At 33.0% G+C, this 14318-nt stretch overlaps 2 protein-coding genes across 2 annotated transcripts; both read right to left on the bottom strand.

The window, feature by feature from the left end:
* Window positions 1-2904: 2904 nt before the first annotated feature.
* Window positions 2905-3801, bottom strand: LOC139497455 (uncharacterized). Its single transcript, XM_071285680.1, has one exon. It carries the CDS (start codon window positions 3799-3801, stop codon window positions 2905-2907), a length of 897 nt encoding a protein of 298 aa, XP_071141781.1.
* A 5284-nt stretch (window positions 3802-9085) lies between these two features.
* LOC139497322 (uncharacterized) lies at window positions 9086-12688 on the bottom strand. The gene is made up of 5 exons (XM_071285512.1): window positions 12574-12688; window positions 11571-11680; window positions 10905-11015; window positions 10206-10346; window positions 9086-9348 (listed from the first exon to the last, which is right to left on the bottom strand). Exons 1-5 carry the CDS (start codon window positions 12679-12681, stop codon window positions 9186-9188), a joined length of 633 nt encoding a protein of 210 aa, XP_071141613.1. The 5' UTR covers window positions 12682-12688; the 3' UTR covers window positions 9086-9185.
* Between the last annotated feature and the right edge of the window lie 1630 nt (window positions 12689-14318).

The following is a 14318-nucleotide window of genomic DNA, read 5'->3' as shown; positions in this document are numbered from 1 at the left end:
TGCAAAGTTTACAAATGGGGCATGCTGTATGGTTTTCAATAGTTTATTATATGAACTGCGTCGGATATAAATCAACATTATGTAAATAAATATCTATATACAAATTCCCCCAAATCCTTGGGTTAATATATTACCCAAAATATTGCTTAGATAGGGGAAGACTGGGTATATTCGGACACTTTTGTTTTTTGTGTCGGAAAAGCGCCGTTGTGACCACATCCATCACGTGATTGTTCCCCCTTGTGATTTTTTGAAAAGTCACGTTACTTTTAAGCAAAAAATAGAAGAACTTTCATTGGTTCATAGGTTACCGTCTGCCCAGAATAGTGAAAAGTATGGCAATGTCGATTTGGGTATATTCGGACAGATTTGGGTATATTCGGACACCATCAAGGGTATATTCGGACAAAGCATGGTATGTATAAAGGTACATTCGGACATACTAATAACACACTAAATAACTAAGGTATAAGCTGTATTTTAGTGTATTTATGGTTTTTTTTACAGAGTTTTTACCCGGGAGTTTATATCATTTATTTAATGCAATCGGCATTTTAATGGAATTTATATTATCGGTCACACGATGTCGTGTCTTGGTATATAATGAGCACATGAAAATTGTGAATATTTTGTGTTAATAGAAATTTATTATAAATTTGCTTATTCATTGATAAAACCATTGAACTTCAAAAAGGGGGGTGTACGTAAAAAGATTCCTAAATTAATGGAAAAAAGTTCAAGCAGGCGGGACAAAGATAAATATTCAGAATCCATATTTCGCTGATGCCAAAGAGTGTTAAGTTTTGTACAAGATAATTTGATTGATAGCGGTGCTTAAATTAACGTGACAAAATGTCTAACTAAAAAAAAAACGTGACATAACTACCCTCCCCAGAGGTTGATGTAGAGGAGGCCCCCTTTTCTTTAAAAAGAGGATTCATTATAAATGAAGCATGAATGGAACAGGCCACCTCTTAAGCCGTCAGTCGCCCCCACTTGTGAAAAATTCTGGATCCGCAACTACCCCCCCTCCCCCAATTAAATTTAAATGAAGACTTTGCATGTGCTTATAAGTTACAAAGTTACAAAGTATTAATTATACCACTGTGAATATAAACAACTTCAGAACAACATCAGCTTATGCTTATTGATGTTTTACTTGTAATAACTGTCATAATATGTATGTCTCATATGTGTGCTTATGTATCTTAATATATTTGTGTTGTTAATGTTATTAATATTTGCTAAAAGCAATACTAAGCTTAAGTTGGTAGTGTAATCTGAGTGATTAAATAAATTTTCTTATAAACACTTCTCTTCCTCACAGGCAGTGATCGCTGACAGTTTCTTTTTTCTTTTCTTCTTTTTTTTTTGGGGGGGTGGTACATGTACAAAATAGAATACAGTAGTTAAATTTCAATGGAATTAAGAAATGAAAATGGGCTGTATACTGTTTACTAGTAACTTAAAAGTGAAGAATCAATTTTGTTCACAGAAAGTGGGTACTTTAATTTTAAATCTTTCTGTTAGAAAGATTTTAAAAAAGGGGAAAATATATAGGAAAGCTGACTTTCTAGCTGTGTCACAGCCCTCACTTAACATGTAGCTTTAAATTATATAGAAAAAAGTAAAACCAACAATAATGAAATTAGACGAAAATCCAATCGGAAAGTCCCTAATCACTTGGCAAAATCAAATGACAAAACACATCAAAAACGAATGGAGAACAACTGTCATATTCCTTACTTGGTACAGGCATATTCAAATGTAAAATATAGTGGATTAAACCTGGTTTTATAGCGTTAAACCTCTCACTTTGTATGACAGTCTCTAGAAATTAGAGATATTCCTTCAATAAAACATTTTAATATATTAGATTTATTAGTGCTATTCTACTGTGTCAGAGTTACTTTGCAGCTGCTTTCTTTAGGCTAGCTTTGTTTAGTTTTTATTGTTTTGATGACTCTCTTTTCTCCTTTCTGACTCTTTTGTCATTTTCCTTCTTTTCCTTTTCTTCAAACTCCTTTCTTTTCCTATTTATTATTTCGTCACTTGTCAAAAGCCTGTCAGAAGTAATGATTCTACTATTTTTTGGTTTAGGTTTGACATCATTAGTTGACTTAACAGAAAAGATGTTATCCAGATCTTCGTCCATGTTCCTGACCACTTGTTGCTTGACTCAAGTTCAACTATTGCAGGGGCAGTTTGAGAGGAAGACGAATCTGTTAAACTTGCAAGAATCTCGGCTGCATCATTGTCAGATAAAATATCTGGCAAGAAAGGATCGGTGTCTGAGGTAACGTTCACGTCGAAAGAATCATTGAAGTTAACAAGATTTTGATGATCACCAGTGTGTTTAGGACTGTCAAAATATGTTGGAATTACTTGTAAAGAAAGTGTGGAAGCGCCAATAGGGCATGCAATTGATGGTGACACAACAGTAGCTGACAGTATGTTTTGAGTTGATGGAGTGGCAAAATCATGTGTTAGTGTAGTTGCCTGTGAAATAACAGCAGTAGCAGTAGAGACAGTAGTAGCAGTTTGTGAAACAACAGGTTCAGATGAAGCAACAGACTTGACCTTACGGACAACCCATAACAATGGATGGTTGTCACCAGGCAATTCTTTCTCCGACTCGTCCAACTCAATGTCTGGATTGTCAAATGCTGAGGTAGTGGCAAAAGCAGAAACAGGAATAGCCAGCGGATTCCAATCAACAATGCCTGTTGCCTCAAAACCAGACACGATATTTGCTCTCTTGAAAGACTTATCATAAGCTATTTTCATTAGTTTGGCAAAAGAAAGTTTATATACAATGTTGTCTGTATTAGCTGACATAAACTCTGAGCATACAGCATCATACTCCCTTTTAAATGGCCCGAATACACACCGATCAAGAGGACATCAGTAGTGAGTTGTATGTGCTGGGATTGTCATGATCATAATGTTATTTTCTTGAGCCAGTTCAAGGAGACCTAGAGTTTCATGGGAGTGATGGGAATCCAAAATAATAAGTTGGGGCTGTTTGGTACCACAGTTGGGAAGAAAGATTTCCCTAAACCACTCTACTCCTATTGAGTCAATCATCCAACCCTTTGGTTGGTATGTCCATTTTGCACCAGGAGGTCCTTCATGGGTATTGAACGACCTAAAGGATCGCTCAGTTTTCCCTCTTACAATTAATAGAGGCGGAATTTTTTCACCAGCAGCATTTACACATGGAAGGACAGTCACCCCTTCCCTTGTGTTACCGGTTCTACCAGGCACACTCCTGGTACCAACGGATGCCAATACCTTTACTGGACGATGCTCCATGTTGAGGTTTGTCTCATCCATGTTCCAGATTTCTGTAGGAGACATATCTTTACTATATTCATACAAATCTTTAAAATACCTCCCAACCTTAATTGGATTAAGCATTCTAGAGCGGACGGTGGCTAATTTCTCCGGTTTGCGTAACACAAGCACAGGGTGTCTACGACGCAGACCTGCGAGCCAGTCCATTCCAGGGACCCCATCTTTGAAATTGTTCTTCAGTTTAAATTGACTACATACAGTAGCAGCTCTGCCCAACATCTGCCGACGACTAATACCAAATCCTTGTTCCGCGAGACCCATAACCTTCTTTACCATTTGTGTCTCCACATCACCAGGAATGACTGGTTTCTTGCCTTGCTTTGTGTCCACAGAGTATTTCCCGGATACTCGGTCAGCAAGTGTTGACTTGGGCACATCAAAATGGACGCTTGCTTCCCTGATGGACATTTCGCCAGATCTAACGGCTTGAAGGGCATTGACCATCTTTTCAGGACCATATTGACTATATATATGTTTTCCAATCCTAGGCATCTATATATTAAGTTAAGGACAATACATGTACATTGGTTAAAAAAGAAAAGTGGATTCATTTGTTTTGTTTTTTTAATAAAATTTTAAATTCAAAATCAGCTGTTGTCATGGTTGTATAGCATGCATATTGGTTAGTGGTTTGTCTCCACGTATACTCGGAGAGAAAAGAGGGAGGAGGTGACTTCATATGTTCTCTGGTAGGGGTGAGACTCTGGACCATCCAGCACCCCACCCTTAAGATATATACAAAATTTTAAAGAAAACCCTCATCATATACATTAAAAATCGCAACAACCCAGTCATTTCATATACATGTACATGTATTTTAAAGTAATGTCTTGCTGTAGGCAAATTTCCATCGCTATATTTATATATATATATGTTTATAACTATATAAACTACCAAGCCAAAAAAGTTTATGCCAAATTAATTCACAAAAGGTTTAATCGCCATTAAGTACACGGACAGGTTGAAATTCCTGACGTTATCACACATTTTTATCTGAATTTCATACTCTATTCATATATCAGCAGGGCCGTAACTACATTGAGGCAAATGAGGCAAATGCCTCATGTTGGAAATTTCAAAAAAAAAAAAAAAAAAAACTGAAACAAGATTGTCTTAATTCATATCAACCTGAATTGTTTTCACGGAAAGTGTCTTGCAAGAAGCAAGTTCTCTTCACTTTCTGATGTCGCCCCTGCATGTTTTTCGTGATCCATGAGTCATCCATGTTTCTATTTTACTTTTAGTTTTCAGAGTTGATGGTCTATTGTTTGTACTTCTGTGTCCAGGGTTTGTCTTTTGTTCATTTATTGTCCTACTTTATAACTATAGTCTGCAGAGTGTTGATTTTCATTTGTAAAGTGAGGTTTTGCAATGTTGCATGTCCACCGATGTCCAGACATTGTGCGAGAAAATATTTTAAGAATATACAATGCTACTGGACATAGAAAAAAATGTCGTTTCTGCATGGAGAATTGAACTTGATATCAAAGAATACAAAACTGGCTCTTTTTTTTGTAGATAAATCTAGATAGCTGACATGGTTTAAATCAAAGTAAAACAACTAATTTCCCGGTATCAAATCATCTTTAAAAAAAACGTCAATGTATTGCCATATGACCTTTTACATTGAAGGGTTAAACTTGCATGAAGTCGTTTTCAGACCCTTAAACAGAAAATAAAAAAAATATGAATTAAATTAAACGTGCACATGACCTTATCTCACACAAAGTCAATGCATAGAAAAAATACAAATCCTCAATGGCCAAAGTTTTTTTTTCCTGTTCTTCATCTTGATAGTTGGTGGAGGGTCTTCAACAATAAAAGAATCATTAATACCGAAAAACAAGGTCAATATGGTCCTTAGTGTCGACTTAAGCAGTACTAGTACTTAAAGTATAATACTGCACTGTCACTATATTTAAATCTAGTCATAATTAATCACCAAAGTCTCAATTATGCACTGAATACAAGACAAGAACAGACAGACATAATGATTATGAGAATTTCGGTTTTTGCTAAAATATCCTACATATCGGTCTACTTTTAATGTTTTCCCTGTAAAACCTAAAAATCTTAAATACAATGAATCTATGTTTTTGCTTTGAGACAAGAATATTGTCGAAAGAAATAGCTAAAAATTAATTGCGTTTCAATGTAAGAAAGAGTCTGGGAAACGCTCGGAATGCACGATTTTGCGTTATTTTTCTCAGGGCTTCTGGGGGGCCTTCAGCGGCCACCAGACCTCTCGCCAAAAAATTTTCGTACGCTCGGCGAATATCTTTTGCCTCAATATTAAAAGAGGCTAGTTACGGCCCTGATCAGGAATTGTGAAAAGGGGACCTATTGCAGCGGAACATCCGTAGTACATGATAAGCGAGACATAGGAGGTATACTGTTTCTGGCATCAACAATTGTATTAGTTTGTGATTAGGTATAGTTTACGGTGAACCACTTGTTCAATGATATATGGTATGCAGTTGTACAAGTAGTGGAACATCCCATTTGAATAGAAATATTTCGCTCAGTCGTGGTCTATTAACTGTGATATTTTGCTTAGTTTAAATTACATGCATTAGTTTGTGATTGTCAGTTCGAGGGGAAACATTAGTGGTATGACAATGTGAAATTGGTATGCAGTTGTATGAAGATTAGCACAATGACATCTTATTTCCATAGAGATTGTTAAGCCATGTACCGTCAGTCATGGTTTACTTCAAATATTTGCATTACTTGCATTTAAAAATTTTGCTTTTTAATGTCAACAGTTGCATTATCAAAATTGCAAAAAGGCGAGACATATGTCTGTGTTAACAGTTTATGTAGTCGGGGACCTATAATTCAGTGGTTGTCGTTTGTTTATGTGTTACATATTTGTTTTTCATTCATTTTTTTTATATATAAATAAGGCCGTTAGTTTTCCTGTTTGAAGTGTTTTCCATTGTCATTTCGGTTCCTTTTATAGCTGAGTATGCGGTATGAGATTTTCTATTTCACTTTCTAGTTTTAAAACTTGGGTTACATTTGAAATTCCAACTTCTCTCCTCATTAGACCAATCATTATATTGTTTGACATCTGTAATATTTTGTTAAGAAAATACAGCAAGTTGATTTTTCTCTGCTACGCACGTTTACATCTGTCGATCAAATTATACACACTGGAACCGACATGTAGACATTTTTAAGAAGATGGGGCCAATTAAGGGGATGGTTGATCATTTATTTTTAATTTCAATACGTTATCTTTACGTTATCACTGGTTATATATTTCCTGGTTTCTTTTGTTGATCCGCGGTCACTCTATTATTCACAGCAGAAACATGCCATACTATATATAGGACATCACGGTGCATTATGTCATTACAGTACTGTTGATTATATTTTCACATTACAGTTCTGACATTCTATTTTTATTTTGATCTGGAGCACATTGTCAATATGATCTAAAATTAGACCATCTTGCGGAAGTGATTGGAAAGTGAAACTAATACAGGCCACAACAATTTTGTCAGGTTTATTGTCATAATTGTATGGATTGAATTGAAAATTATAAAACCAAAGTGATCGAATGTACCTAGTAAATTTTATTTCATAGAAAGGGTACATTCGGACAGAGTGAAAGGTATTTAATTCCGTTGATAATGATAAGAATGGTTTTAAACAGATATGTTATTGAAAACGGTAATAATTGGCAATACAAAAGGATACATTTCAGGTTAATACTTCTCGGATGTTCTTCAGAAATAATGAAAAAGCAACAGTGATATTTTGAAGTTTCTGTATTCTAAGTTTTTGAAAAATGGCGCCTTGTCACATGATTTTGCATTAGAGCTATTTTGACCAATAATTTGTTCTGTACTGTTACATGTAATTTGGGTGACAGCAAGTAGAAAGGAAAAGACGTATGATTAGCTGTTACAAAAGATTAAACTTCTTTTGATTGGACGAATATCTATTTTTTATTTCTTTAGTAAACAAAATATCCGAATATACCCAGTATTCCATTGCAATTTTTTGTTGTTGTTGGGATTTGTTGTCATTTCGCGTCGGCTGATAAGTTTAAAATGTACCCTTAGTATCTCCCATTCTTTTTCCCACATAATTTGTATATCTATCAGTGTCGTTTGAGACGTAGTTATCATGATGTTTTTAGGAAACACCATTTTATGCTTTGATCGCACATGTTGTAACCTTTTTAGAATATTTTGTGTAATATCTATTTTGGGTCCATTGACCTACACTTTACATCTTCGTTCATTTCTATTAATGAATAAATGTAACAGTAGTATAATGCTGTTAAAAAGTCATAAAAGAGTGGCGAAAGATACCAGAGGGACAATAAAACTCATAGATCGAAAATAAACTAAAAATGCAATGGTTAAAAAAGAAAAAGACAGACAAACAATAAAATCCAGCACACAACATATAAAAACTAAAGACTAACCAACACGAACCACACCAAAAACTGGGTTCATCTCAGGTGCTTATGATTGGTAAAAGTCATTCCATGAGAAAACCATATGTATTTATAAAGCTTTAAATCGCAACGGATTATGCCAAATTGTCTTTATATTCCACTGAGACTATATCTGTATTACCTCTACTCCATGACTAAATATAACTAAAACACAAATTTAAATTTGCCGACAGCCCGTCGAACGTGATAGACGCCGTATTTAATTTGTATCTCAAATAATTATCAGCAGTACACATTTTAACAATTATTAAAATTTCAAATATCAATGTATCCACAGTGTATTCGCTTAAATTTCTGAATGTTTACCCTTCATAGATAGTCAAGGCCGTCCAGGAAAAACCAACAATCGTTCACATGATATATGAATATGAATGGAAACCTGTATCCGTGCTAATGCTCGAGCCTATCTCCGGATAAAAGTGGCGGACCACACCTTTAATTAGCAAATACATATACGAATAAATAAAAACAACTTTAATTGCAATCAGCAATTTAAAAAAAAGGAGCTTACTATGTTGAACGACGGCTAGAAAGTGAAGCGCTTGAAAAACACCAATATATCGTGACACAAAATTCGACTTCTGATTGGTCAATTTTGTCACGCCTGATGAATATTTATGAAAACGTAACGACAATACAATATTTTCCCGCTTTACTATACGAACCGCGGGAAAATCCAAATATCTGCAATATCCAATAAATTATTCATTGGACTGATAAAAATACCATGACAATACTTTGCATGATTTAATAACGTATTCTCATTGTCAATAAAGAAATAAATTTGACAGACTAAAACAATGTTTCTGATAAATAAAAAAATAACGTCACTTCATTGGTTCAATTTCAAAATGTTTTAACTATTTAAATTGCAAAATGTTGGTGTGCTATTTTGAAAATATTACCCAGTATGCATCAGATTCTGAAATGGCGAATTTGTGATACTTAATATCAATGTTGTGTTGTTTTGCTTCTCCACTGCAGTTTTTTTTTTTTTTTTTTTGTGTAATTATTGTGCTTTGATTTTTCATCTGCTCATGTTTTGTCAATTAAGAAGGTACTGTCGAACATATATTTACTTAGATTAAAGTCGAAATTTTACATTTGATTATACATAGTGTTCTTTATGATGGTCATTGTCGGGTTGGCTTTCCAGCGTTCTGCAAGCTTCATATAACGTCTGCAAGGACACTATTTAATGAGTTAAAAATCAAATATTCACTGCATTCGACATTCAAGTAATAATTAAAAGTCTTATTATATTAAGATTTTATTTTCTATTCAACATTTGTAATTGATACATGATTATCAATTGTTCGATCAAAATTGTTTTCTGTCTCTGTCTCTCTTTCTCTCAACATTTAAATCTTTGACATTCACAGCACTGCGGCAATTTAAACCATCTGCGACCGAATCCTTTTCCTGGACAATAGGTCCAAGCTACGTATCCCTTGTAGTTCGATGGTGTACAACGGTAGTTTTTAGCAAGACACGGTAGGCCTACGCATGATTTTGTTCTACAAATATACAATAAAAAATAATGTAAATTACGTTTTATTTCCGTGGGGAATTGATGCAGATATATATAAGAAAATACAAAAACACATGATAGGGTTCATTTCATATAGCTTAAACTTCTTAGTTATAAATCTTTTATCTGTACAAGTTTATTCAATCAACAAATTGAAACGATATTTGTTGAGTTATTCCATTGCGCAGTTCAAACAATATATTCTGAGGTTTTATTTGCTTGTAAAATACGGGCAGTATTTAGATTTAAAAGTAATTCAAACGCGGGGTATAAAGACTGACACCAGTTGTTTGTCTAGATATACACCGGTTGTCTTCTCCTGCATGAAAACCTTTAAATAAAATGTCCATCATATTTGTATTACTAGATTTAGTTCACTTGACTGGGCGGGGTTTAAGAAGTTAGCTTATTTAAGAACAGTCCATCTATAGACAGGAGTTTTAGGAAAAACTCCTCATTAATGAAGTGTTCAGTTATTCGTCCCATATCATACACTCAGTTCATTTGTATATGAGTTTGGTGACACTGACAGGCGATTAGAATTCAATATCAATTAAAACGGCAATCATCCTGATCGCACACATCTTCAAATATACTGTCCTTATGCAATTAAAACATAAGCTCCGTCCGATCAGTTGAAATAACATTGGTAATACTTATGATGCGCAAACAGCGTATGAACTCGGAGTATTTTAATAAAATGTCTATCTTATTTGTTCTTACGCGCAAACAGCGTATGAGAGAGGAGTATTTAAATAAAATTTCTTTCATATTTGTACTTTTTCGCAAACAGTTTATGAGAGCGGAGTGTTTTGATAAATTTTCTACCATATTTGTACTTACGAGCACACAGCGTATGAGAGTGGGGTATTCCACCATCTATTGAGAATCCAACACTTTCCTAGAGTACTGCTTAGAAAATGCCACCCTCTTGGATAGACTGTGACAAATGTGTGAGGGCAAAGGGATGATGAAAATTGCGAACTGAAAAATAAATATGTCTCTTAGCAATAATTTGATTCGCTCTTTGTAATGAAACATACAGCATGAATAAACGATAAACTGACATTCTACTTATGATAACGAAACACTAACACAAGTGAATTACAGGTCTCACATACAATTATTGTAATTAAAAATGTTCTTGTTTTAGGTCATACCTCCTTTAAATGATATAATCTTAATTGTTGACTATTTCACTTTTGATTGTTTCATTTACATACACTACGACACAGTCAAAGTATAAGTCTTTGACCTATTTAGCTATAGTTTATCGGATTTCAGAGTAGCGGTTTATATACAGTTTGATGCAATGAAGCTCACTTTGAAATATACTGTATCCTCCCCAGTTCCTGTCTACGTTGCTTAGCAGGTGAATTGCTTTTATTTTGTCTCTTTTTGGTAAGAATATACTTGACAATTATTCATGAAATCGAAACCATATTAGGTGAGAAAGAAATGATGAATAAGAAAACTAGTGATGAATGAAAGATGAAATAAAAATGGACAAAAAGATTGAAATGAGAAAACATCAGTACTTACACAGGCGGCAAAAAATCCAGTTTACTCAAAGTTGCCATTTCAGCGGCGTCTTTATCGATCAGTGATTTTGTGTCCCGGTCTAACTTCTCATACGCACTTTCTATTTCAGCTCTGGAAAGGGTAAAAAACGAATTAGTTTTCATTTAAAAAAAAAATTTGGATGTATCAATTTAGCATGTATGTTTGACAAATGTCTTTGTGCGTGTTTGTGAATTTAAAATAAAGGAAGCAATAGAAATTCAATGTTTGTAACGTCCAGTATTACACCTAAATGGCGTTTAATGAATGTTACAATGTATTTGTGGTCCTGTAAAGCTACAATATCATATATTTTTTTTAATACCAGAAGTTTGCTTCAATAAAAAAAAAGCTGCTTAAAGACGACATTTGCAACCACAGATGTGTTTCTGCAAAAGGTCAACCTATTTCATGAGCCGAGTCCAAAAAAATATAAATACTGTAGATACATTTGTTCGTGGGTATCAATTTTCGTGGATTGAGGAAAACTTGCATTTTTGTAGCTACTTGAATTCTCGCATTTAGTTTATTAAAATTGCAACAATATGACCCTTCCCCTCCCAAAAGATATATAATAAAAAAAAAAAAAAAAACGAATATCAACTTCAGAAAGATTCTTGTTGTTTTATATTGTCTTTTTTAACTTACTTTGGATAGCCCTTTTCATCTTCTAATTTTCCTTGAAATGGATCTTCAGTTTTAGCCTCTGATGCACAAATCTGACAGTTAACAACAGCAACAAAACAAAACAGAATCCCCTGTAATAAGAATTCATTATTCAATTGAAAGGCCAAAGAACCGATAAGTGCCTGAACGATTAGAAACAATAATTAGTATTCTGAATTTTCATTCTTCAATCGTTTTTAAACTTTTTTAAGAATCTGGTATTCTTAATTCCAGTTAGTATAATTAATGGTTACATTTAGAATTAATAGGAGACATTACGGCTAGATGTATTGCCTGTATAATTACGCACAATTCAATTTAATACTACAGTGAAAACATTTTGCTTTCTATCATTTATTTTCGTTCTACAGTCATACCTACATTTTTACTGCCTTAGAATCAAATGTTTTTGTGAACACAATGCCTTATACAATATATGATTTAAACAAATTTCTTCTTCGTTAACATGCATTTTTTTTTCCATTTGGATTTAAAAAAAACTAGCAATTAATATATTAATACAATTTTAACTTTTTAAGATTGCTGAGCATTAGTTACGGCTAATCAAGGAACGATACCTTTTATTATTTACTATTGAATAAGTACGTATATACGAAACCAGTTCCAATTTCAATATATTTTTGGCGTTACTTAAACTTTTTGAAATTTTGATTTGAACAAATGCAAGGTGTTGAAAAATTTCAGAGACTCGATTCATAAATTCACAAATTTTAGATTTCGATCAGGTCACAAGAAAAAAATTAAAAACAAAGTGAAAATTTATTTAGAATAATTGTTCAAATCAAGAAACTTTATTTTAAATTTAAATAATGATAAAATCAAGAAACTTTATTTTAAATAATAATAAAATCATGAGTATTTGAGAATATCTTTAGTTAATAAAGTATATATCTATTTATTTATTACAAAATCTAAGAACATGGTTAGTCATATTTTAAAGTTTAGAAAATATTCAATTACTTACCAAAATTCTTAGAACAGCCATATCTGTGATTTCTATTCTTAAATGAGTCGAGTGTTGTATGATTTGAACTTCGCGGTGCCTTGCCTTTATATCGAAGTAAGCTTCCATATCATTGGATAAACATCATCAAATGAAAACATACGGATATAATTTAAAGTTTGGTCATCGAACCATAAGAAAAGAAATCGACATTACAAAGGAGTGTAGATAATATCAGCATATAATTTAATGGATAATAAGTATGACACACGCCATAAGGCACGAACTCATATAATGATACATACGTAGGTAAAGTGAAATTGCGGATTGTGTTTCCGTAAAAAAAAACTGGTTGTAAAACAAAGTATTGCCTCAGCAGTCTCCATAAGGAAATACATTTACATTAACCCAACCTTTTAAAAATGTGAATTGACGATCAAAGGAATTCTCAAATAAATTTACAAAACTAAGGTAAACAGGATCAATTAAAATTAAAACGAAATGTGTGTAGGATAGTGCGATTCTTTGTCACTTGATTAGCAGTTTTCACAGTACTTTCAATGAAATACATGAATTTGTGTTTTGCATATCATACTTTACTAAATAAGGAAGACACTGACATTTATTATATATTAACAAAAGGATTTTTCATTAAACAAATAGATGAAATGAATATATACATTCTCTTCAGCATTATCACGAGAATGAATTTTAAAGTCGAAAATTATTTTTTGAAACAGTTGGTAGGAGAAAAAGCTTCAAAATAAAACATACATATGTCAACTAAAATATGCTATTCATCGAAAAACAGTTGGTTGTTTTCAAACAAATAGAAAATGCATATTTTTGCTGTATGTGTGTTCGCAATGAAGTAATGCTCAATATGATTTCAACCACGGCTACAATTTTTATTATAGAATATTCACCTTGAACTATTGTGCTATCACTTCATCATTTTGTATTTGAAAATTGAATGCTTCTTTTTGTAACTTCATTGGGGTGTAAAAGCGTTGACCGAAGTACATTCTAAAAATGTGCGCATGATAATGAAAACACGAATTTTATATTTTTTTTATTTAATTCACCTGTGCGATTTATTGTGGGACCACGTGTTATGATGAATGAAAAGTTTTATTGAGTAATGCAATTGCTTAAGAAATAACATGTGATGTGCAGTTAGCCAATCAGAATAAAGTATTTTAATGAAACATTCATCTAATGTAATTATTTATATATAACAGGTGTTCATTGCTTTGATTAATCCACCATTGTCTACATACAAAAATGCCTGTACTCAGTGAGAGTTATGACAGTTGTTATCCATATATTTCATGAATTTAACTTTTAATCATTGTGAGAAAAACGCCGTTAACTATATGTGACTAGCCACTTCCAGGCTTAGAAGGGTACATTGTCTAAAATTTGCTTTTTGTATATTTATCTAGAATATTCCAAAACAAACTCTCTGTCATGTTATTATGAAATATTTGTTGTAATAGCAATGAAACGAGTCATTACGAATATCGGTATGAAAATGAGACTGTTCTATGACGGCTTTCGTTTATTGAAGGCACTAATTTATAAAATACAAAATTATTGTATTTATTGGCTCTTAGTAATGTTCAATAGCGTATTTGAATAAAATTTCAAAGACTTAAATTTACTACAATACAAGCATTCTTAGCTCTATTTTAGAACATGTAATTTAAACTTGTTGAAATGAAGTTAGTTTAAAACTTGTCAAAGTAAGCTTTAAAAATTCCTTT

This window comes from Mytilus edulis, chromosome 12, assembly GCF_963676685.1.
Source record: "Mytilus edulis chromosome 12, xbMytEdul2.2, whole genome shotgun sequence".
NCBI lineage: Eukaryota > Metazoa > Mollusca > Bivalvia > Mytilida > Mytilidae > Mytilus > Mytilus edulis.
This window is presented reverse-complemented; position numbering and strand designations above follow the sequence as displayed.

Bases quoted from the DNA above. Each gene is read 5' to 3' on its own strand.
- LOC139497455 (XM_071285680.1), bottom strand. From the start codon at position 3,801: ATGGTCAATGCCCTTCAAGCCGTTAGATCTGGCGAAATGTCCATCAGG.
- LOC139497322 (XM_071285512.1), bottom strand. From the start codon at position 12,681: ATGGAAGCTTACTTCGATATAAAGGCAAGGCACCGCGAAGTTCAAATC. The intron at 11,016-11,570 runs GTAAGTTAAAAA...TACCCTTTCCAG, and splicing joins GATGAAAAGGGCTATCCAAA to AGCTGAAATAGAAAGTGCGT. The intron at 10,347-10,904 runs GTAAGTACTGAT...TTTATTTTTCAG, and splicing joins CTGGATTTTTTGCCGCCTGT to TTCGCAATTTTCATCATCCC.